This window comes from Pipistrellus hanaki (genome assembly GCF_964339955.1).
Source record: "Pipistrellus hanaki genome assembly, chromosome: 9".
NCBI classification, from domain to species: domain Eukaryota; kingdom Metazoa; phylum Chordata; class Mammalia; order Chiroptera; family Vespertilionidae; genus Pipistrellus; species Pipistrellus hanaki.
Window position 1 is genome coordinate 20,943,404 of NC_140511.1, and position 22,054 is coordinate 20,965,457.

Sequence of the window (22,054 nt, forward strand, 5' to 3'; positions counted from 1 at the left end):
ACATATGCAACTTAAATAAAATCATTATACTTATATATTGTATTGGTCTTAAAACACAGGACTTTTTTTTTTTTCTCATCAGATATGATAACCAAAGACAATCCATGGAACCAGGTTATCCTAAAAGCATAGCAAGTACCTTTCAAGGAATAGACAGTAGAGTTGATGCAGTTTTCCAGCAAGATAGTAAGTAGAAAAAAAAACTAATTTGTTTCAATATTTTAAGTGGCATATTTGCATTTGAATATTATGGGATAGGAGTGGAGTATTTTTAATTGAAAATATTGGAGATTTTACTTTTACAGGTAATTCAAAACATTATCTTTTTTCTTTTTCTTTTTTATAGACTTCTTCCTTTTCTTCAGTGGACCAAGATATTATGCATTTGATCTTAATGGTGGTAGAGTCACTAGGGTTGACAGAAGCATTCGATGGCTCAATTGTAGATATAGTTGAAGCAAAATCAAATGTGTTTTTCTGAATATGAAAGGGAATTCTAATTTGCATATCCATGGTGTGTCCTGTTATACTTTTCTCAATAGTAAATAATGCTGTTTGGTATCACTCTATTCCTTGGACTTATCTTCTGTGAAAACACATTTGTGTATCCTGCTGTTTGCAGAGTCTGATTTAGTTCCTTCATATAGATGGATCTCAGGTTAGTGAGCCCATCTCGAAAGAAAGAGGTTAAGACCTCTTTGTCACCCAGAAGATAAGCAACTATTTCGTTACTTGCTTATCTGACTTGTAAATGCATATATATTCCTAAATCTCTTTAAACATGTCTTAAGTATACTGCTACATGCAATTTAGCACTGGATTTTGTACCCCTTGCTTCTATGGTGCTATTTTCCACTCTTGGAAATAAATATTATTGATACATGAGGGTTGAATTGTGCCCCCTACCCCCCAAAAAAATACACGTTTTTAAGTCCAAACCCCAGCTATCTATGAGTGTATCTTATTTGGAATTAGCCTTTGCAAATGTAATGAGTTAAGATGAGTTTATACTGGACGAGGTGTCCTTATGAGAAGAGGAGAGACATAAATACACAGAGGAGAAGGCCATGTGAAGATAAAGGTGAGATTGGAGCAATGCATCTACATGCCAAGAACTGCCAGAATCTACCAGAATCTAGAAAAAGGCAAGGAAGGGTCCTCCTTAGAGCCTTCAGAGAGAACATGATCCCACCCCCAACACCTTGATTTTAGACCTCTCACCTCTAGAACGCCAATAGAATACATTTCTGTTGTATTAAGCTACCAAATCTTGGTACTTTGTTATGGTAGCCTTAGGAAGCTTATACTATATACCTGCACTTAAAGAAATGAATCAACAGAGAATGATAAAGTTGAGCCCCCAGAAAGGATTATTGGCATCTTTGGGAGGAGGGGTGGCAGCAAGAGATACCACTTCATCTCCTGCTTCCTCCCACTCTCTCCTTCTATAGTCCAAGCAAGTGGGCTCATTGAAACTATAGTTCTTTATTTCTTTTTTTCCTAGGCTACTCAGGAAGACACTCTCTACAGATAATTGGGGTTTATTGTACAAACAATGCTGAACACAAAATTCAATAAATCTCATTAAATTGAGCTTAAATTTGCTAATGGATCTTTTCAGCCACACGAGCAGCCCATCCTATTTTAACACCTGTGAGACCATAGTGTCTAGTCTAGACATCAAAATCAGATGTTAGAATGCAATATACTTTATTACACAATAAATATGTGAATTATAAATACATTTATCACCAGCACATCCTATTTTCTTTTTCTATTAAAGTTTTTAAATTTCACAAGTAATTATTATTTAGTATTAGAAGCCCGGTGCACATATTTGTGCACTTGTGGGGTCCCTCAGCATGGCCTGCGAAGATTGGGCTGAAACCAGCAGTCCAATGCCACCTGCCACTCCTGCATGCTGCTCCTGCTCATCATGGCCCTGCTGTGCCTGCTGCCACCACTCAGTAGGCTCACTGCTGCTCCACTGCGGTCTCTGAGCTGCGGCAGCCAGCCATGAGCCCTGCCTCTAGTGCCGCAGCTCCTGCATTGAGCATCTGCTCCCCAGTGGTCCAGTGTGCGTCATAGTAACTGGTCATTCAGTTGTTCGGTCACTTAGTGTTTTAGATAATTTAGCACCTTATTCTAATTTTAAAAATATCTATTAAATAAATTCAAAATAAATATTTTCCATGACTGACTTGTATTCTATTATAGTTTCTTAGATACCACCACATAGTTAATCTAAAGTATAAAAATAGCAAATTCTGATATACTGTTTATAGCCATTTATTCCCTTGTCAGAATTATATTAAGCTTTTAGATATTGCTTCACGGGTTATGAAATCTATAATAATAATAATAAAAGGGTAATATGATAATTAGACCAGATGTCTTCCAGACATTCATCCTGACCAAGCTGGGACAGAGGAAAGTCAGCCCAGGCCCCAGGTTCCTATGGATGGCCCACAAAAAGCCAGCCCAGGTCCTAGGTGCCTGCCGGTGGCCAGAGGAGGGAAGCCCAGTTCCTGGGTGCCAGAGGGAAGCTGTGCCAGCAGCCAGGGGAAGGAAGGCCTACTCTTGCACAAATTTTCATACATCGGGCCTCTAGTATTTTATAAATGCTCAATGCCCTCAAAAAAAAAAATTCTTAAAATTTCCCACCACATTATTCTCAATTTATTTTACAAGATGAGAAAACACAAACTAGCATCTATATATATAAAAGCATAATATGCAAATCAACCAAATGGCAGAACAACCAGTCACTATGACCAGGAGATAGACACTCAATGCAGGAGCTGCCCCAATCAAGTGATTGGTGCCTGCCAACCAACCTGTCGGTCCCTCCCCCGACCAGCAGGCTCTGATCGCCCAACGGGGAATGGGAAACCAGGGATTGGTGGCAGCAAACGTGGGCAGTGCCAGGCCAAGGTAGGTGCGAGTGAGCAGAGCCCTGATCACCCTGCCAGTCATCCCACACACAGAGGGCAACCAGCGGCGGGGGGGGGGGGGGGGGGGGGGGGGGGGGTGGAACCAGTGAGTGGGCAGGAACAGCCAACCTCTTGGTCTCTCCCCTAGCCAGCAGGCTCCAATCACCCGATGGGGAATGGGGAACGGGGGGTGGATGGTGCAGGCAGCAGAGGGCAGGGCTGACTGCTGGCAGCTAAGGAAGATCAGCCCTGATTGTAGGCCAGGCCTAGGGACCCTACCAGTGCACAAATTTCATGCACTGGGACTCTAGTCTATATATATTATATATGAAGTGCCAAGGTCCATACGTCCAAAACGACTGGATGGATGACCGAACACCAGGCTGCACGCACAGCAGTCTCGAGTGGGCAAGGACTGGAGAGTGAGCTGAACTGCTGACCTCTCAGTCCCTCCCACCTGGCTTCTGCAGACACCGCAGCAACCCAGCACTGACTGCTGAGGGGGCTTTGGGCCCCAGGATGCCACAGCACCATACTGGGAGGGGGTTGTGTGCCCTGAGATGCTATGGCACTGCAGTAGGAGGGGGCTGTGTGCCCTGGCTGACAGGGCACGGTGGAACTCTGGGTCTCACACAATCAGGGGTGTGGCCAGCATTCAAACCAAACTCTGACAGGAGGGAGCCCCATTCCTCTCAGAATCGGCCATTGGATAGCTTGCTGTCAGTGGCCTGCCAGCCAGGAATCTCATTCACCTGAACCCCAGGCCCCAGTGATCAGGCAGGCAGAGGCAGTTAGAGGTGAGATCAGGCCAACAGAGGGATAAGGGCAATCAGGCAGGCAGGCAGAGGCAATTAGGGGTGACCAGGCAGGCAGGCAGGTGAGCGGTTAGGAGCCAGTGGTCCCAGATTGTGAGCGAGATCCCAGTCCCACAGGGATCAGGCCTAAACCAGCAGTCGTACATCCTCCAAGGAGACCCCAATTAAAGAGGGTACAGGCTGGGCTGAGGGGACCCACCCTCTCCCCATGCACAAATTTTGTGCACTGGGCCACTAGTTTACTATAAATTGTCTTCATTTGTTCATTTATTCAACAAGAATAGATCAGTGACCTATGTGTTGTAGTGCTATGCTAAGAGAAGTGAAATTGATATATAAACAATTCATTTTATAAATGAAGCAAGTACAAAATGACAAGTAAGATGTAGGTATTTCACTTTTAACAGTAGATTCAGTTCAGGCTATCTATCATATTTTCATGTACAGACATGAAGTTAGGAGATTCATCTTCTCAGATCACCTGTTAGTCATGATTGATTTTTGGCCCAAACTTCCCTAAAAATTTTCGAGATAAGAAATGAATGCATATTATTTCTTTAACTACATTTTATAGTCATAGGAAGTGTATAGAAATATAAAGTATAATAAAGAATTCAAAAAAATTATTCTTTTTTATGTTCTTTTCTTTTCTTTTTAAATATATTTTATTGATTTTTTACAGAGAGAAGAAGAGAGAGGGATAGAGAGTTAAAAACATCGATGATAGAGAACCATCGATCAGCTGCCTCTTGCACACCCCCTACTGAGGATGTGCCTGCAACCAATGTACATGCCCTTGACCGGAATCAAACCTGGGACCTTTCAGTCAGCAGGCCGACACTCTATCCACTGAGCCAAACCGGTTTCCTCAGTTCTTTTCTTGACAACATATTTTCAAGCTATTTTTCTGGCTGTTCCACTGAGACTTTATATGAGTTCAAGTGATATAAGAATCTAAGCTTGGAGTTTAAATAATAAGATTGTTTTCTTCTTAGCTTGGTAGAGTTCTTTTATTCAGGACATGGACCCAGGAATCAAGACTAAGGTAGCAAGCAGACGAAAACAGTCAAGGAACAAAAGCCAACACAAGTGTTGTTACTGGTTATTTGCTATGAGCAACTGCTAACTGCTATGGGCTCAGGTTCATCTGGACTGCCTCAGAAGTCTAAAGAACACCAGCAAATTATTCAGGTCTCAGTGGAGAAAAGGCTGGAACAGTCATCTTTCTGTTCCCTGACCCATTGCATTGTTCTAAGGCAATGATCTGTTGGGCTCAGTGCCCAGAGTAGAAACAGAAGAATATCCAGTATGCTCTTCAAGTCGGACTTTGTCTGAAAAGGTGAGTTATACTAACCCATCCTCTACCACTGCAACTACAATCAGACGTGTGCCTCGGGGATGTGACACAAGGCACCAAAGCCATCTCCTCCATCTTTGCTGCTGGGAGATTAAAATGATGGGCAACTATTTTGATGTAGTCCCATTTGTTTATTTTCTCTTTAGCTTCCATTGTCCTAGTGGCAGTATCAGTGAAGAAGTTCTTTTGGCTCACTCATTTATGGATAATAAAGAACATTATAAACTGATGAACCAAAAGATAGATATAGAGTCAGTAAAACAACAAGCAGACTGTCAAATCACAGCGGGGAGAGTAGGGAGATCTAGGGGAGATAATAGATCAACCAAAGGACTTGTATACATGCATATAAGTACAACCAATGGACACAAAACTCTGGGGAGGAAAGGTATGTATTGGAAGGGGAGGGGGCAATGTTAAAATATGTACACAGATAATTTTTAATTTAAAAAATGTAAAAGAAAAAAAAGAAAAAATAAATAAAATGATGGGCAACTAGAGGAATCTTCTCTGGTGACACTTACTAGCCCAAGAAATAAAGACTTGCAGATACATTGTAGAAAAGGGGGCAGAGGCTGCCAGTTGTCTACATTAACACGATTCTCCCCTCTCTTTGCTGCTTTAAGCCCCCAATTTCCTTTGAAGTAGCAATGCATCCAACTAAAAGACTACAGTTTGTATCCTTGCTTTCAGCTACATGCAGCCACATGTTAATTTCTTGCCAAAGTGTGAAAGCAGAGTATTGTACAGTCTTCTGGAAAATATGGGAATTCACCTTTCCTGCCTTCCCCTTCCTGCTGCCTGTGAGGCAGACACATTCACTTGAGAAGCTTGAGAAGCCACCTGGACCACGATGAGGTGATCCACTGAGTGTGGTGGGTGCAGCAGGATGATGACTACCTCCCTGATGATGTGGAGTTCTCATTCATACCCTGCACTTCCAAATCTGAACTCTTCCTATGGAAGAGAAAAATAATTTTTTTAAATCATCTGCCATTTTGTTTTTCTATTATTTTCAACCAAATTTCATTCCAACTAATGTGTCACATGAAATGTCTAGAACCCACCTACTTCCAGGCAGTGAAGGTCATTGATTGACAATCCCTGCCCATGTGCAGAGCTTCCAGTCAGCTTTCTTGTTTCTCATTCTTTTTAAATTTTTGTTTATCGATTTTAGAGAAAGAGAATGGAAGGGTAAAGAAAGTGAGAGGGAAAGAGAGAGAAACATCAATTTGTTGTTCCACTTATTTATGCATTCATTAATTGCTTCTTGTATGTGCCCTGACTGGGAATAGAACCCAAAACCTCGGCCTATCAGGATACAGTCTAACCTACCCGGCCAGCCCTTGCCTCTTATGCTTAAACAGATTGCACAACCCAAGCTCTCCAAACTTTAGGAGGAAAAAATAGCTTCTAATGTGAAAAACAGACACCAAAAAAATTTTTGAAAGAAATACAGATAATCCTGGGAGCAAAATAAAATGTCAAAATAAACTAAAAATATGCTTAATATTCCAAAGTATGGCCTATTTTACATCTAAATATACAAACAAAATGCAAAAGAAAAAAAAGTTTAAAAAAATGATACTCAGAGAACTAGAAAGCTCTTGGAAATTAATATAGCTGAAGTGAGGAACTCAATAAGTGAGCTGAAAAATAAAGTTAATGGAAAATAGTAAAGGATATATTAGAAACACAGAGACTCAATCCACAGGTCTTATGTGGAAAATATATATATATATATATATATATATATATATATATATATATTCGGGGGGGGAATGAAAATGAATGGGAATAATTTATCAAAAAAAATAACAGGAAAGTTCCCTCCAATAGAAGTTTTCATAATGAAAGCACCCATTTACTCCCCAGCAATGTTAATGCAAACAGATCAACATTAAGACACATCATTATGAAATTTTAGGATATGGAGGTACAGAGATTTCTAAAAGTTTTCAGAAAAAAAAATATCAAGAATCAGAATAAAAAGACTACTCAACCACAATACTAGATTCTAGAAAACAATGGAACAGTACATTCAAAGTTCAAAGGGAAATTTATTTCAGCCTGAAATTCTCTATCCAACCACACTCTCAATCAAATGCAATCATGAAATAATAAAGATTCTAAACATTCATTTTCTCTATATCTTTCTTAGACCCTCCATCCCATCTACTATGGCTGTCAACACATGTATTTGCTTGAGTAGAGCCATATTTCCTACAGCTCACTGCAGTATCTGCTCCCTTTGGCCTCCCTCCACTCCTTCCTCTGTGCAATCCAAATCCTAAGCATTTTTTCAAGACCAATTGCAAGCCCCACCAGCTTAAACGCTCTCAGTCCCTTCTCAAAATTTCAGGAATCTTCACTGCACATTTGCGACTTGCCTCCATTTTGTCTGGCCTTGTTCTCTGTATGGGTCTGAATTCTCCACTAAGATGTGATTTACAGTGACAGGCAAATAGTAGGTGTTCAATAAACATTTGATGTTTTCCCTAGTTAATTTTATCGATTGATTCCTAATTCAACTGTCTTTTTATGATACCATGTTACCCAAGATATTTTAGAGTTTCATTCAAAAAAATTATTTTATAAACTCTTAAGAATTTATGAAAAGGAAAACTTCCAAGTTAACAAGGATAAAAGTAACTTGGAGGCTGATTATATTTAATTCAGTAATGAACAATGGCTTTGTTTACTAAACAATTGCAGATCTTGATTGCAAAATCAATTCAATCTAAGAAAAAAAAAAGCATATCATGACACACTTCATGGCAAATGTTCTTTTTCTGTTATTAATTAAACCATGATACAAGCCAATCCACGCCACGTCTCACTATTATTTTCCAAATTCTTTGCAAACAGAACCAGGCTTCAACTGAGGAGACGGAGGAATGAGGAGCCGCCTGCTTCTATCTGTGCTCTTCATAACGTTTTCTTCTGCATTTCCTACAGACCAAAAGATGGAAGATGAAGAAAACATGCAACTGGCTCAGGTACTGGCTCAATAAATGTTATTAATGACTATCAATTTAAAAAAATCATTTTATTGATTTCCTGGGACTTCAAAAGACAGGAAATTCCTACAAAAGAATCCTGAACTCTCTTGTGAGAAGGATCTGCTTTCTATTTTCCTAGTTCCACGGACATGAAGGAACTGTGTGGGGTTGGAGAATGAGGGTGTGGGGTTGGGGGAGAGGCAGGATTGCTACAATTTGAGCAATGATACCAAGTGAAGAGCTGGTGAGAAGAGACAGGGGACAGCCCTGCAGAAAATGGAGCTCCACATAAAAGTATTTTAAGACCAGCTAGGAGACACCAATACAATTTGGATCCCCTTATCCTTCCATATATGAAAAATACACTGCTTTGGAGATTCCCTCTAAAAATCAGTCCAGCTGGTTTGCCATATTTGGTTAACTCAATTAAATTTGCAAGGTGAATAATCATCTATTTAGAATTTGTTTCAAGGAAACACTAAAATGAATGTAACCTTAAAAATGTGTAAGATGTGTAATCATTTAACACATAGAAGAAGCTTGATTCTCTTCTGTGGAGGTTTGGAGTTTTATGGGTTGAGTGGTTTGGCCAATTCTGATGACACGTGGCTCTACAGTTGTTGGAAATTAAAAAAACAGGGTGACTATTTTCTTTCCTCTTTGTTCCCTTCTTGCTTCCCTTGCTCCTTCCTTGTCCTCATTGCTTATTTTCTTCCTCCTCCCTCACTGCCCAAAAGGATTTCAGACAATTATGTTTTATCCAGAGATGGAAATTTGCTTTCCTGTAGTCTGTGCCTGTTTTTTGTCTTTTTGGTCAGGCATATCTCAACCAGTTCTACTCTCTTGAAGTAGAAGGGAGCCATCTTGTTCAAAGCATGAACAGGAGTCTCATAGATGGCAAACTGCGGGAAATGCAAGCATTTTTTGGGCTGACAGTGACTGGAAAGCTGGACTCAAACACCCTGGAGATCATGAAGGCACCCAGGTGTGGGGTTCCTGATGTGGGTCAGTATGGCTTCACTTTCCCTGGGTGGACGAAATACAACCTCACCTACAGGTAATACTTCCATCAACTTATTTCCCTCCAGTCCCGAGGAACAGGAATATCGTCTCCAAAGAACAAATACAATGATATTTCACTTTACTGAACACTTCCTATGTGCATGGCACGTCCTAGGTCTCATTGATTTATCCTCCCAACAAACTGTGGTGTATGCACCACTGTTTTTACCACCTTAAATACAGAGAAAATGAGACCAAAGTTTATTTCCCATAGCCAAGGTTACCTAACTCTTACCAGCACACTGGCAGGTTTGCCCTAAAATTCTCTAGCCTCTGCCATCTCCATATAAGTTCAGGATCAGATGCACTGCCATTTGATTTAGATGTTTGAAGGTACAGATGATGTGTGCTCAAGAGAAAATGGGGAGACCTTAGAGATGAGTGTGAAGCTGTCAAATCTCAGCTGGACCGCAGAGTGAAGTGTGGGGTTTGCCTCCCTGCATCTTAAAGAAAGGGGCTGGCTCACTGGCAGGAAGAGGATGAAGTGTTCCTATGAGCTGCAGTAGAGTCAGTGGCCTTGACCATCGCTCTAAACCCCTCCCAGCTGGCCCTGGAGAGTCTTTCTGATAGTTCTTCCTTCATCTTCTTGTGTCTTAGGGGTTGAGGTAAAAATAGGGTTAGTAAAACAGGTAATATAAACAAAAGGAAAATCTTTTGCTGAATATCTAAGCATTTAGACTCTCAAGTGACACTCTTAACGTACAACACATGCATAAGACTGATTTCCACAAGCCAACTGAGGAAAATCTCAATTCTTTTTAGAACATTTATAATACAGTCATCCACATAGCAAACTCATCCATGAGACGAATGCTTTCCCATTTAGAGTATGATCTTAGGGAAGTCATTTAAACTCTTTGACCCTTATATATTAAAGTGTTATAATACTACCTGATGAATAAGGCAGATGAGAGAGAATTGAAAAAGTACTTTATTTAAATAGTAAAGAATAATACAAGTATAAGTTAGCAGCATACCAAAAGTCACTGCAGCATCTGATTCATAAGATAGAAATTATTTTCTTTTGTAGTATGCATGTATCCATGCATGTATAACCACCAACTGACATATTTATGCTACTTTTTAAGAATCATGAACTACACTCCGGATATGGCACGAGCAGATGTGGATGAGGCTATCAAGAAAGGTTTAGAGGTGTGGGGCAAAGTCACACCGCTAACATTCACCAAGATTTCCAAGGGGGTTGCGGATATCATGATTGCCTTTCGGAAACGAGGTAAGCTTTGAAAATGTGAGAAAAATACGGCTATTTTATCTCAAGGCTTTGGAGAAACTGACCTGTCCCCCGTTTGAATTGTGTCTCAGTCCATGGTCAGTGTCCTCGTTATTTTGATGGCCCCCTGGGACTCCTCGCCCATGCCTTTCCTCCTGGTCAAGGTCTGGGTGGAGACATTCACTTTGATGAGGATGAAAACTGGACCAAGGATGGAGCAGGTGAGCCCAATTTTATTTATGAACAAAATTTTATTTTTCTAGAGAATTCCTGAAAAATAGTTTTGTGCCGATTTTCTCACAATTTTCCATATTTTCAGGTGAAAGAGTCCCATATCTGTTCAGAAAATTTTGCTTGTACAATCAGAGCCTTAACCACAAAGCATCTCATAAAGTTGCTAATCTTATTATAATCATAACATTCTTCACTGACTCATATTCATTTATACACCCACAATGCCTAAGGGTTTGCTATGTGCCTGGAATTATGCAAGGTGTTGTAGGAGCCACAGGACTGTACTAGAAAAATTCCAGTCCTTCAGAGGTTCATGATCCTGTGGTGTATACGTTCTAGCATATATAACAGCATACAAGGCAGAACATGCTGTAGAAGTTTTCTGTGGCTGAGGATTTTAAAAAGCCTTCACAGAAGCAGTAATGTTTAGTTAGTGATTGAAGGATGGTGTGTGTGAACTCGTGACTCGTATAAGTCCTGTTTACAGGCATGAACTTCCTCTTCAAACTCTTGCCCATCTGCTAAAGAATTAGACCCTACAAGTGCCAGGGGGTATGGGAGGCAGTGGGGAGATCAGTGGGGGGGAAAATAGAGACATATGTAATAAAATTTTAAAAAATAATAATTAGACCCTAATCTTTACATTTGATCCATTCCTTCAGAACAAGCGTTTGATTTTATTTCTCTTAAAGGGCCTCCCTGGCACTAAAATAAAGGATGTTTTATTACTTTTTAAATAAAAACAACAACAACAACAACAAAAACCTCTACTACACTAAAAGCATGTGCATCAAACAAAGGAGCTCAGGAGACTTGCTCACTCTTTTTTTTTTTTTCCTGTCATTGACAACAGTTACCTTGGGGCTGGTATCTGTTGTCCAGGGTCCCAGGAAAGCAGAGGCTGTGGCTCTGCTGGTGGTGGTACACACGCCACAATTTAGTTCTGGCCAAGTGACTCCAGATAGTTTGTCAGTTTTATACTTTCTGCAAAATGAAAGCCAGTTACTTCAGTATGGCTGATGGCCACTCACTGTAATGCAGTTATTCTTCTGAGTGCTAGTGAACAAGCAGGGTAAGAAAGTCAGTGCATGGCTGGACTTCAGGCACCAGGGTCTAGAGTTGGTTGTTTCCATTGCCACAAAGGTTAGCATCACTGACAAGTGGATGAGGGAAATGGGGTTAAATGGGTCATGCTTGTTATGTATCTTCTGCTGAGACATGTCCCAGTATGTCTTTGGATTTGCCCTAAAGGCAGTGTGAATATGTTGAATCAGGCAGTTACAGGTAATACCTTAGTATTGGCCCAAATCAGCATGACTCCCAGGATTTACTTTCATATCTAGAGGCAGAGATCAGTCAAAGATTTCACCATCCTTTCATCCCTATTAAGTACAATATTTAGTGGTAATTACTATTACCCACACTGCTATAAACCTTCTGCCAAGAAGGATGAATGAGTGGATTATTAAAAAGTCCAAAGAGTTCTGGACCCCACACTGGCAAAACTTGTTTCAGCAAGTCAGGGAATAAATAGAGCCCTCCACCAAGTTCTGGGAGCATAATCAAGCAACAGTACCCAAATAAATGGGTTTCTTCCTAATTACTTTATTATATTCTTCAAGGTACAGATTGTAAGCCCCAAGGAATCCAACTGTATGTCTTGTAACTCACTGACATAAAGAGAAGATATCTTCCCATTCTCTAATAAAAACAATAACAAAACCCTCATGCAAATGTAATCTTCAATCTCATTGGGATTTTTAAACAAAAAATTGGCAATAGTATACTATATGCTATATGATTACCTCCTTGATTGGACCATGTAGGGTCTCTCTGTGGAAAAGGTGCAAAAGTCTTAGTGTAACTTGCCTAAGAGCAATAGACAATAGTCATCTGCTAATCCCACTGCTTCCTGTAAGAAGAACAAGCCATTACATGGTGATAGCCGAAGGGCAAACCTCAAGCTCATATAGAGATTTTCTCAAGAATCCCCTAAAGCCAGGCTTGTATGTGAATGTGTATGTGCTACACAGAGACCTGAACAGGCCCTTGACATGCTACTGGTGCACAGTGTTGGGATGTGGAAAGAGCGATGGACTGGTTTGGCAGCCCTTGGTCTCTTTTAAGGCTTCCTATTGACTTACTACCTGACGGACCCTGGGCAACTTAGTTAATTTTCTTGTGCTCTGTTTATTTATCTGTAGAATAAGGCTAATAATGCCATTCGTGTAGGAAGATGACACAAGTGCCTGCAATCCAACACCCTGCAAAGCACTTGCCCATTGTGAACATTCAAAAGGTGTTTGACATTGATGATTAATAGTATTGGTGGTAATGATGATTTATTTCCAGGCACAGGAAAAAAATGTTCACAAAGGTACCAATGTATAATGCAAATTTTACCTATTAACATCTCCAAGAAGACAAAGATGTTATTCTTTTCCCACAGTATCATTCGTCCTGTAACATTTTCAGCACATGAATGATGCTCTACAAATATTTGATAAAAGAAGTCATTCAACATCCTCTGGCCCAGGCTCTCTGATAGAAATGGAGTAGATTAGTACAATAGTGGATAAGGCACAGACCTTGACCTCCAGGGTTTACAATCTAGAGGGCACACACTATCAAATGGCAATTCAAATTAGTATGATCAACATTTGGATAAAGGAAGCTATGGAGATGTAATAGAAGCACATTAAAGAAATTCATCTAAATACAGATAAAGAAGTTGGTGGAGGAAGTGCTGCCCAGTAAGATACCTGAAGGCCAAGCAGGAACTCTGAAGGCAAAGTGTAGTAAAGAGTGTTCTGGACAGAAGAATCCAACCAACTGAAGTGTTAGAATTGCAGTGGAAGAGAAAGCTAAAATGGTGAATAGGATTCAGATTATAGAGGGTCATGAAAGCCAGGATAAAGGTTTGGACATCATTTAGATGACATGTTCTTTTTTCAGTCATTTGTCCCATCCCTTGTCCAGAAGCAAATCCTGTGATATTACCAGCAAGACAAGGGGCAGCAACAATATCAAGAGCAGAAAAGCATGAAATGCCATGTAATAATCCTTTTGCCATTCCATGTTCATTTTGTGCAAATATCACTGGACAAGGGTCCATCATGAAAAGTTCAGCCTTTTCCTTAGATCCATAGGCTTAGTTCTAAGTCCAGGGACAGAATCTAATATTTAGAACCCTAAGGACTAGTGACAGAGAAGTAAAAAGGCAATTCCACCATGCATAGTAAGGTTTGCGGTATGGAGAAGTACAGGGTAATATGGTCTTATATAAGAGGCGCATGTAACGATTCTATCAGCCAAATATCTGTATTGCCAGATATTTGTATTGCCAGCAACCATTATTAAGCACTCACTATTAATAAGAAGTTTCACAGTCACCAGGAACAAAAGATGGTTAAGACATGGTCACTTGACTGAAAGATTCACAGCTTGGTGAAAGAAATAGACAATTGCTGTCCCTTTATGTGCTCTGCCAGAATTAGGCACTGAGTCTATGGAAGCTCAGAGAGGTGCATTTAACTCAACCTGAGTAGGAGCTGGGGGAAATAGGGGAATCTCATGAAGGAGATAACTCCAGAGAAAGAAGTAGGATGGCTAGGTAACAAGGGGTAGGAGAGGTAATTAATATCCTGGGCAGAAGAAATGAGATATTAAGACACTGAGATTAGAAAGAACATAACATAGATGAGAACTGCAAATGATTGAACATGGCTAGCTCATGGAATATGAAAATAAAATATCAGCCTGGAGAAAATGCAGGGACTAGATCTTGAATGGTTATACGTGAAGGTATTTGGACTATACCCTACAGCAATGGAGAACCTCTGAAGCATATGAGTAGAAGAAGCAGCACATATAGCATAGCCTAGAAACAATAAAAGCTGGCAACTTCAATCTTTTTTTAATACTATCAATTTCTGAGACACTTGATTTCTACCATTTGCTTACTTTGGGTTACATTTCTCCATGATATGACTAATACCACTGATTAATATTGAAATATTTTTCATATAAATGATGATGCATATGGTATAAGAATTAACCAATGTATGGCAAATCTCTAGTTACTTCCTAGTCTCAGGTGTAACCATTCTGCTGTTGAGTGACTCATGTACTCCTGTTTTCCCTGTTTTTGTTAAGGATTCAACTTATTTCTTGCGGCTGCTCATGAATTTGGTCATTCACTGGGGCTCTCGCACTCCAATGATCCAACATCTTTGATGTTCCCAAATTATGTGTCCCTGGACCCTAGCAAATACCCACTTTCTCAGGATGATATCAACGGAATCCAATCCATCTACGGTGAGCAACACCATAAATCTGAATATAATGTGAACTAAATGGGAAGGTTTCTAGAAGGAAGTTGCAAAAATCACTTCTTGAAATATTATCGTGAAGAAAATATTAACTTGGGTAAGATCCTCCTGTAGGTATTTCCCCATGCCTTCTTAATTCTGGTATTTCTTTTCTCTTCAAAGGGGGTCTACCTAAGACACCTGCTAAACCAAAGAGACCCACTGTACCCCATGCTTGTGACCCTGATTTGACTTTTGATGCTATCACCACTTTCCGCAGAGAAGTAATGTTCTTTAAAGGCAGGTAAACCCATTCTCTTAAATACCTTAACTTTCTATGAAGATTTTTCTATTCAAGAGATTCAGGGATAAAGAGGGAGTCATGAGCATAGTGAGAATGTGTGACTTTTACTTTTCATTTTATAATTACCCACGCTATTTGAATATTTTTGTGCATATATCTCTTACTTGTTTGATGAATTGATTTTTAAGGTCTTTAAGCAAATTTTTAAATTTCCACTGAAAGTCAGCTTTCAGTGATTTTTTTTTTTTTTAGCTAAAATAGTACACCAATCTTGTGGCTTGCTAGAGATGACTTAGCATTTCAGCCAATTGTTAAATTTTCAGGAATTTTGTAAACCAGTTCACATCACTTTGGTAGCTTGAAACTGGCCATGGTTAGAGTATTTACACCCTGTAAATCAAAAAGTGATAAAAAAAAAATTAGACCTTTTCCTACCTTGATAGTCCAATGTTTAACTCATATCAACAGGCCATTTCTTAATGTTACAACAAAGTGTTAACTGTAGTAGGAAATCTCTACTTCCACTGTATATAATTTATTGGGCATAAATTGCAGCATAATGTGCCAGCTATGTACACAATGGCCATATTTTTAGAACCAAGTATAAAGACATATAACATCTAACAAGACACGGGACAAAAATAAAGGATATTTGAAATCAGATTCTTTCCACCCATGACTCTATAGCCTTGTAATTACATGCTCCTGACAGCAGAGGCGAGAGACCACTTGGCAGGGGAGGGTTGCCAACATAAGAAGGGGACAGAATATAAGAACTTTTCAAGTCTCATTTGGAGAATCAGAATGTTCCAGAAGGGAAAACCTGTGGAAATATTTTTCAATGCCCACAATAATGTTTTTCGTTCCAGCAAGCATCAGCACCAAGAAGTTCTTTGAGTGTTCGGTTGGCTTAGAATGTTGGGTATTTCCACTTTGGCAAAAATGAGGCCAGTGAGCACTCCAATTTGGGTAGTGGGTGAATTAAACTCCCCAAAACATTGAGTACTATTTATGAGGATTCCATGGATAGTTTGCTATTCTACGTACCCAAGAGAATGGGTACGAAGGCATGTCTTGACCTTGGTAATCCAAAGGGTAGAACTGAATGCACAGCCACCTAACTTCACTTAGGGAAATTGTATGGAAGCTCTAAATTATTTGAGGAAAATATCAACTAATTAGGTAAAAGCCTCAGTTTAAAATATTCTCATTGAACCAGATATATAGAGGCTGTATAAAGAAAGTGTTTTTTGTTTAACACAGGTACCTCTGGAGGACCTATTGTGATATCACCGATGTTGAATTTGAATTAATCTCATCATTTTGGCCATCTTTGCCAGCTGATATTCAAGCTGCATATGAGAGCCCTAAAGATAAGATTCTGGTTTTTAAAGGTAATTTTTCCCATCAAGATTTCCTTCCCCCCAGGAGTGCCTGCACTTAGGTTTCTGTCGTAAAGAATAACTATCCAGGGATTCTCCGTGGCTGGGAAGATAAACACACCCAGTTGCACAGGAGATTAAAAAAAGAAAACACAGTATAAACAGTCTTTTTTCTGCCAAATAAAAGTAATCCATATCTTTTATTCCCTTTTTACTAAGGTTGCCCAATTTGACAAATAAATCACAGGATGATTTGAACTTCAGATAAAATAATTTTAGTATGAATATGTATTGCAATATTTTGGATATACTTATGCCAAAAAGCTGTCATTGTTTGTTTGATATATTTAGCTGATATTTTACATTTAAACTAGCAACCTTACTTTTTCTGAGGACTTGTTCAGATTACTTGTCAATGAGAACCCTTGAGTGCTGAAATTTAGAAGAACATATTCAAACACACTTGATCATTTTGTCAGAGTTCGAAAAGCAACCAATACGGTGAAACCAATTGACATGGGAAGGCACACTCTTAACTATAGGTATACGTTATTTGTATAATATTAATGATACAAGTAGCTTAAGAATGTGGTAAGAATACATGGAGACATAAAATTACTAAATCTCTGGGCATTAAAACTAAAAGGAATTAGGCATCTATTTTTTCCCCCAAAACATCTTAAGACATCTAGTTCTCATTCTAGAAAGTAGATCATAAGAGAATCACTTTCTCCCTTCCTAGATGACAGTTTCTGGATGGTCAGAGGATATGCTGTTTTACCAGATTCTCCCAAATCCATCTATACACTTGGCTTTCCAAGATATGTAAAGAAAATTGATGCAGCTGTCTGTGACCATAGCACAAGAAAAACCTACTTCTTTGTGGGCATTTGGTGCTGGAGGTAAGTGTATTCTGAAGAAAAAATTTCACATAACATTACTTTAGCACAGGCTAAAATAAAACTAACCTATAGTCTTCTTAAAGTCAGTTACGTTGGAGGCAATTTCAGATGGATAACATTTATTTTTTTTAAATGTGTTAATGAGTCCAAAGATCTTTCTTCCACTTAAAAAAAAAAGATAATATAAAACAATAAAGCTGGTGATGCCAACCAACTTGCTGGTGGCATAAAAATATTTAATCAAATCTATGAAAGCTCCAAGCTGAACCCTTACTTTAACATTTCCTTGGAATAGCATCAGTCTGACAAATTATGTGGCTTTTTCCTCCTCATCAAATCCTATTTTCAAGACACTATAAACAATTCAACCAAACGTATCATTTGCCTTTATTTTGTTTTAGTTAGTCTTCACCCAAGGATATTTTTTTCCATTGAGTTTTAGAGAGAGTAGAAGGGAGAGAGGAAGGGAGGGAGAGAGAGAGAGAGTGAAAAACATCAATGTGAGAGAGACACATCAATTAGTTGCCACTCACACAGCCCCAACTGGGGTCAGGGATCAAACCTGCAACCCAGGTACATATGTTTGGCCAGGAATCAAACCCTTGACTGGTGCTGTAACCACTTAGCAACCACAGCCAGGGCCTTTGCCATATTTTTAAAATATTGATCCAATTAGCTTTCCTCTACAAGGCCTCTTTTTCTCCACATCCCTGCTTGACTTCCAGTTGGGCAGTAGATGAATTAAGCTCCCCAAACAAAGAATCCAAAAAAAACTTTTCCTGTCCATGTATCCAGGTATGATGAAGTGACCCAAACCATGGACCGAGGATACCCACGGAGGGTGGTAAAATCCTTCCCAGGAATTGGTCTCCGGGTTGATGCTGCTTTCCAGCATAAAGGTAAGCATCAAGGCCTAGTCTCTTAGGACAACCGGAAGACTTTATTGACTGTAAAAGAAGACAGCACAAAGACTTCAACGTTTCAATGTTAATGCAATTTTACTACTCTCGAGCACATGTGGTAATAAACTTTAACCCTGTGAGCATCATCACAAACTGAATCAGTAAATCCTGAATTACATTCTCTGCTAGAACACTTCAAACCTACGTGAATAGTACAAAAATTAGTTTTATTTATCATTGATCCAAGATACCCCCTGGCAGACACTCCCCGGTGAGTTTTAAGCATAAAAAATAACTAAGCACATACACTGCACAGTGATTCTAGAACTCTAATGTATATAGTTTAATATGCACAGCTCAGATGTGTGAAAGTACAAATTCTGTGGAGTTTTGAGGCCACGGTACTGTGGTAGATATTCAGGAATTTACAGTCTTCAAAGAACCTCAGGCAATTTAATGCTCTCACTTGATTTCTTCACATTGAGAACTTCTTTGGTTTCTTCCTCCTTGTCCTGGGAGCTCAGCAGGTTGGCCTGTGACACCCCTTTGTTCTCCGTGGGCTCCCGAGCTGCTTCAGCCTGTTGCCGGGGTCGGCGCCGCCCAGGAAGCAGCCCCCGGCCTTGGCTCTGTTGCCCGCACTCAGCAGTCGAAGGCTCAGGGGCACCCCCAGCCCTGGGGGCCCCGTCACCCGGCTCCTTGCTGGTGCCCAGCTGGCCGGTGTCCTGCAGGGGCTCCTGCTCCTCGTCGCGTTCCTCCAGTCTGGAGCTTTTTTTTCTCCTTCCCGCTAGGGGAGTCTAGGATCAGAGTCAACAGACTGTCCTCTTCACGCAGTGTGCACGACTCCGGGGGCTCCACTTTTCGCAGCTCCCCCAGGATTCCACCTCACAGCCCCGTCTCCCTCTGCTTGAGCCTGGGTCCCCAGAGATTGGCCTAGAACTGGAGTTCAGGGCGGTCGGGAGTGGGGCTCAGCACCGCCGGAGATTTTGTTTCTTCCTGTCAGGGCAATACAGCATCAGAGTCAACATTCTGTCCTCTGCATGCATTGTGTGCGTCTGCGCACAGTGTGCACGACTCCGGGGGCTCCGCTTTTCGCTCAGGCAATTTAATGTACCAGTCCAGCTACTAGTGTTTCAAAGATAATGACTCAGACTATGGAGTAAACTCCAAAAATGTTTTTGAGTGGCGCAGTCTTTATTCCAGTGACATCCAACACAGAATCACAACACCTAAAATAAAGTAAGACAACTCTAAGGAAATGAGGAAATGGGAACAAAATCTATACCCACACGGGCCTTCTTCTCCCCCTCACACTCTTGAGACACTTATGTACTTTGCAAATCTCGGCATAAACCAAAAGTCTGGCTGGAAAGGTAGTACCTCCCTTGAAATTCATGTTTCATACCTTAACTGCTTCCTCAGGAAAATAAAAATAATATTTCTCATGTGATAGTAAGAAAGTAACATGTATCTATATAATTACACAAGTTTGTTCTCTGCATGATGTTCAATTATTTTATTCTATGTTCATAAAATTAAGAAGTATGGAACCATTGTCTAGTTGTGCAAGATACCTAATCATGATTCTCTCTCTCTCTAGGATTCTTCTATTTCTTCCGTAGATCAAAGCAGTTTGAATATGATCCTAAGGCAAAGAACATTACCCGCGTGCTGAAACCCAATACTTGGTTTCAATGTAAAGAACCGCTAGACTCATCATCTGATTTTAATACCAGCAAGGAAAAAGTACATTCAGGAGGATTGGAGATATTTTATCATAAGAATTTAAACTTGCTTATTTTCATTATTGCTCATGTGCTGAAAGAAATCTATAGTTATTAAAAAAATTCATAAACCTAAAATAAATCTTTTAATCTGAATTCTGCTTCAAAGTAAAATAAAACTATTCTTTAACATCAAGTTGCCAGTCTTAGCTCTAAATGTCTATTGGCTAAAGATGCAAAATCCATTTTGTGGTGCCTGATTCTTTTTACAGAAAGTTCTTATGTATAAACAAAATTGTCTCTGTGCTTACCATTTTATACTTTGTGAACGTGGAGAAATAAGCCATGTGTCTTACAATAACTAAATACAGGAGACATTTATTAAACCAATCTTTAGTATTTGGTTTTGTCTGGACGTTTGGAGTTGAAGAGGCCTAATAAACTCCATCCTTTGTCTCTATCCACATTGTGAACCCACTGAGAAATACTGTACAGGTGGGAGAGCAAAATACCACCTTTATGGACATAACAGAAACACATTGATTGGTTGTCTCCCACACTGGGCTGTGGATTGAACCTGCAACTGAGATACATGTCCTTGATTGGGAATCAAACTGTGACCCTTCGGTCTACAGGCTGGTGCTCTGACCACTGAGCAAACTGGCCAGAGCAACATTCTTAATGTCCTTTTACCAACTCACCTCCCAAGTCAACTCCCCAGTCACTCCCCAGACTCCAGCCTCCCGCTCTTCTGACCAAATCTCTCCCTGCTTCGCCTTCTATGAAGAATGCAATTTCTTATTTATGTGGTTATTTTTAAAAAGTGTATGTATAGTAGTTAAGCAGTAACTTTGCTTTAATATCTCTCAAATATGTCATCATGGCCTCCTCTTTCTTGGGAAAGCAGCTTACGAAGGTATTTTTTCTCCTATAGAACAGAACCAAAATACATTTCACCTTGCTTCAGAAAGAGGACATTTTCATTCCCTGAGCCAGCTTGGAGGCTGGGTAAGAGCATGGCTTCCGGAGCCAGAGAGCTCAGACTTCTGGCCCAGTCCCTCCGCGGACTAGCAGTTCTGGCCACCCTGTGCCTGAGAGTTCCATGTGTGAAACGAGGACAGTAAGAGATCCAGGCTCCTAGAGTTCTTAAGCTGAACACCTGGCCACGTACAGCACATAGGCTTAGTGCTTGAGGCGTAGTAAGCTGCTCTCCATGAGTGTAAGCCATTATTATTGTCATCAGGTAGGTTAAGCAATGTATCCAAAAGCACAAACAACTGGAAAAAACTAGAAGCTGATCTCAGGGTTTCTCAAAACTGGAATAAAAGCTGAACCAATTCTCCCCCTGCTATACCATACACCTCCTGGGAACAAGTTAACCAGAATGACAAACTGTTCCAGTTTGCTGTATCCTTCTTGGTTTTCTTAAGGGCCTGTCATTGAATCTTGAAAGAAAGAAACAGTCTTAAAAACAAGCATGAACAAGCAATAGTTACTCATTTTGGAGATGTGAGCAGCTGAGATGAAACAAATGAATTCACACAGAGAGAATGTATTTGAATGTCTTCTTGCCTAAAGACAAAGGGAAACTCATCATAACCTTTCTATTGTTCATCATGGGTGGACTTTCCTAAGACTCTAACCTGAATGAATCATTTGTTCCAGAGGAAAGGGCATGGGGTTTTGGGGTATTTTTTGGTCTGGAAGTGATTTTAAATATATCTTTAGCCCCTTGTTTGTCTTAAGGTATAGATAATATTAAAAACAAAGATCAGTAACTAATAAATGTTTTTAACATAATTGGTCATGAAATCATAAATGTTATACAGTTTCATGCAGTATTTATTGATTAATAAATAAATTTTAAGCCAGATTTGGCTTTAATTTTGAAATTTA

At 39.9% G+C, this 22,054-nt stretch overlaps 1 protein-coding gene across 1 annotated transcript in view; it reads left to right on the forward strand.

Annotated features, from left to right (window-relative positions):
- Positions 1-20,418, forward strand: part of LOC311627616 (uncharacterized protein) — a 32,303-nt gene extending 11,885 nt beyond the window's left edge. Inside the window, 14 exon segments of the mRNA XM_084894109.1 lie at positions 83-186; positions 347-451; positions 5,005-5,087; positions 7,974-7,997; positions 8,000-8,104; positions 8,926-9,164; positions 10,258-10,406; positions 10,496-10,624; positions 14,793-14,954; positions 15,131-15,251; positions 16,515-16,645; positions 17,376-17,535; positions 18,331-18,434; positions 20,035-20,418. Coding sequence (XP_084750235.1) covers positions 83-186; positions 347-451; positions 5,005-5,087; positions 7,974-7,997; positions 8,000-8,104; positions 8,926-9,164; positions 10,258-10,406; positions 10,496-10,624; positions 14,793-14,954; positions 15,131-15,251; positions 16,515-16,645; positions 17,376-17,535; positions 18,331-18,434; positions 20,035-20,276 — 1,858 coding nt within the window. The 3' untranslated portion in view covers positions 20,277-20,418.
- The last annotated feature ends 1,636 nt before the right edge of the window (positions 20,419-22,054 follow it).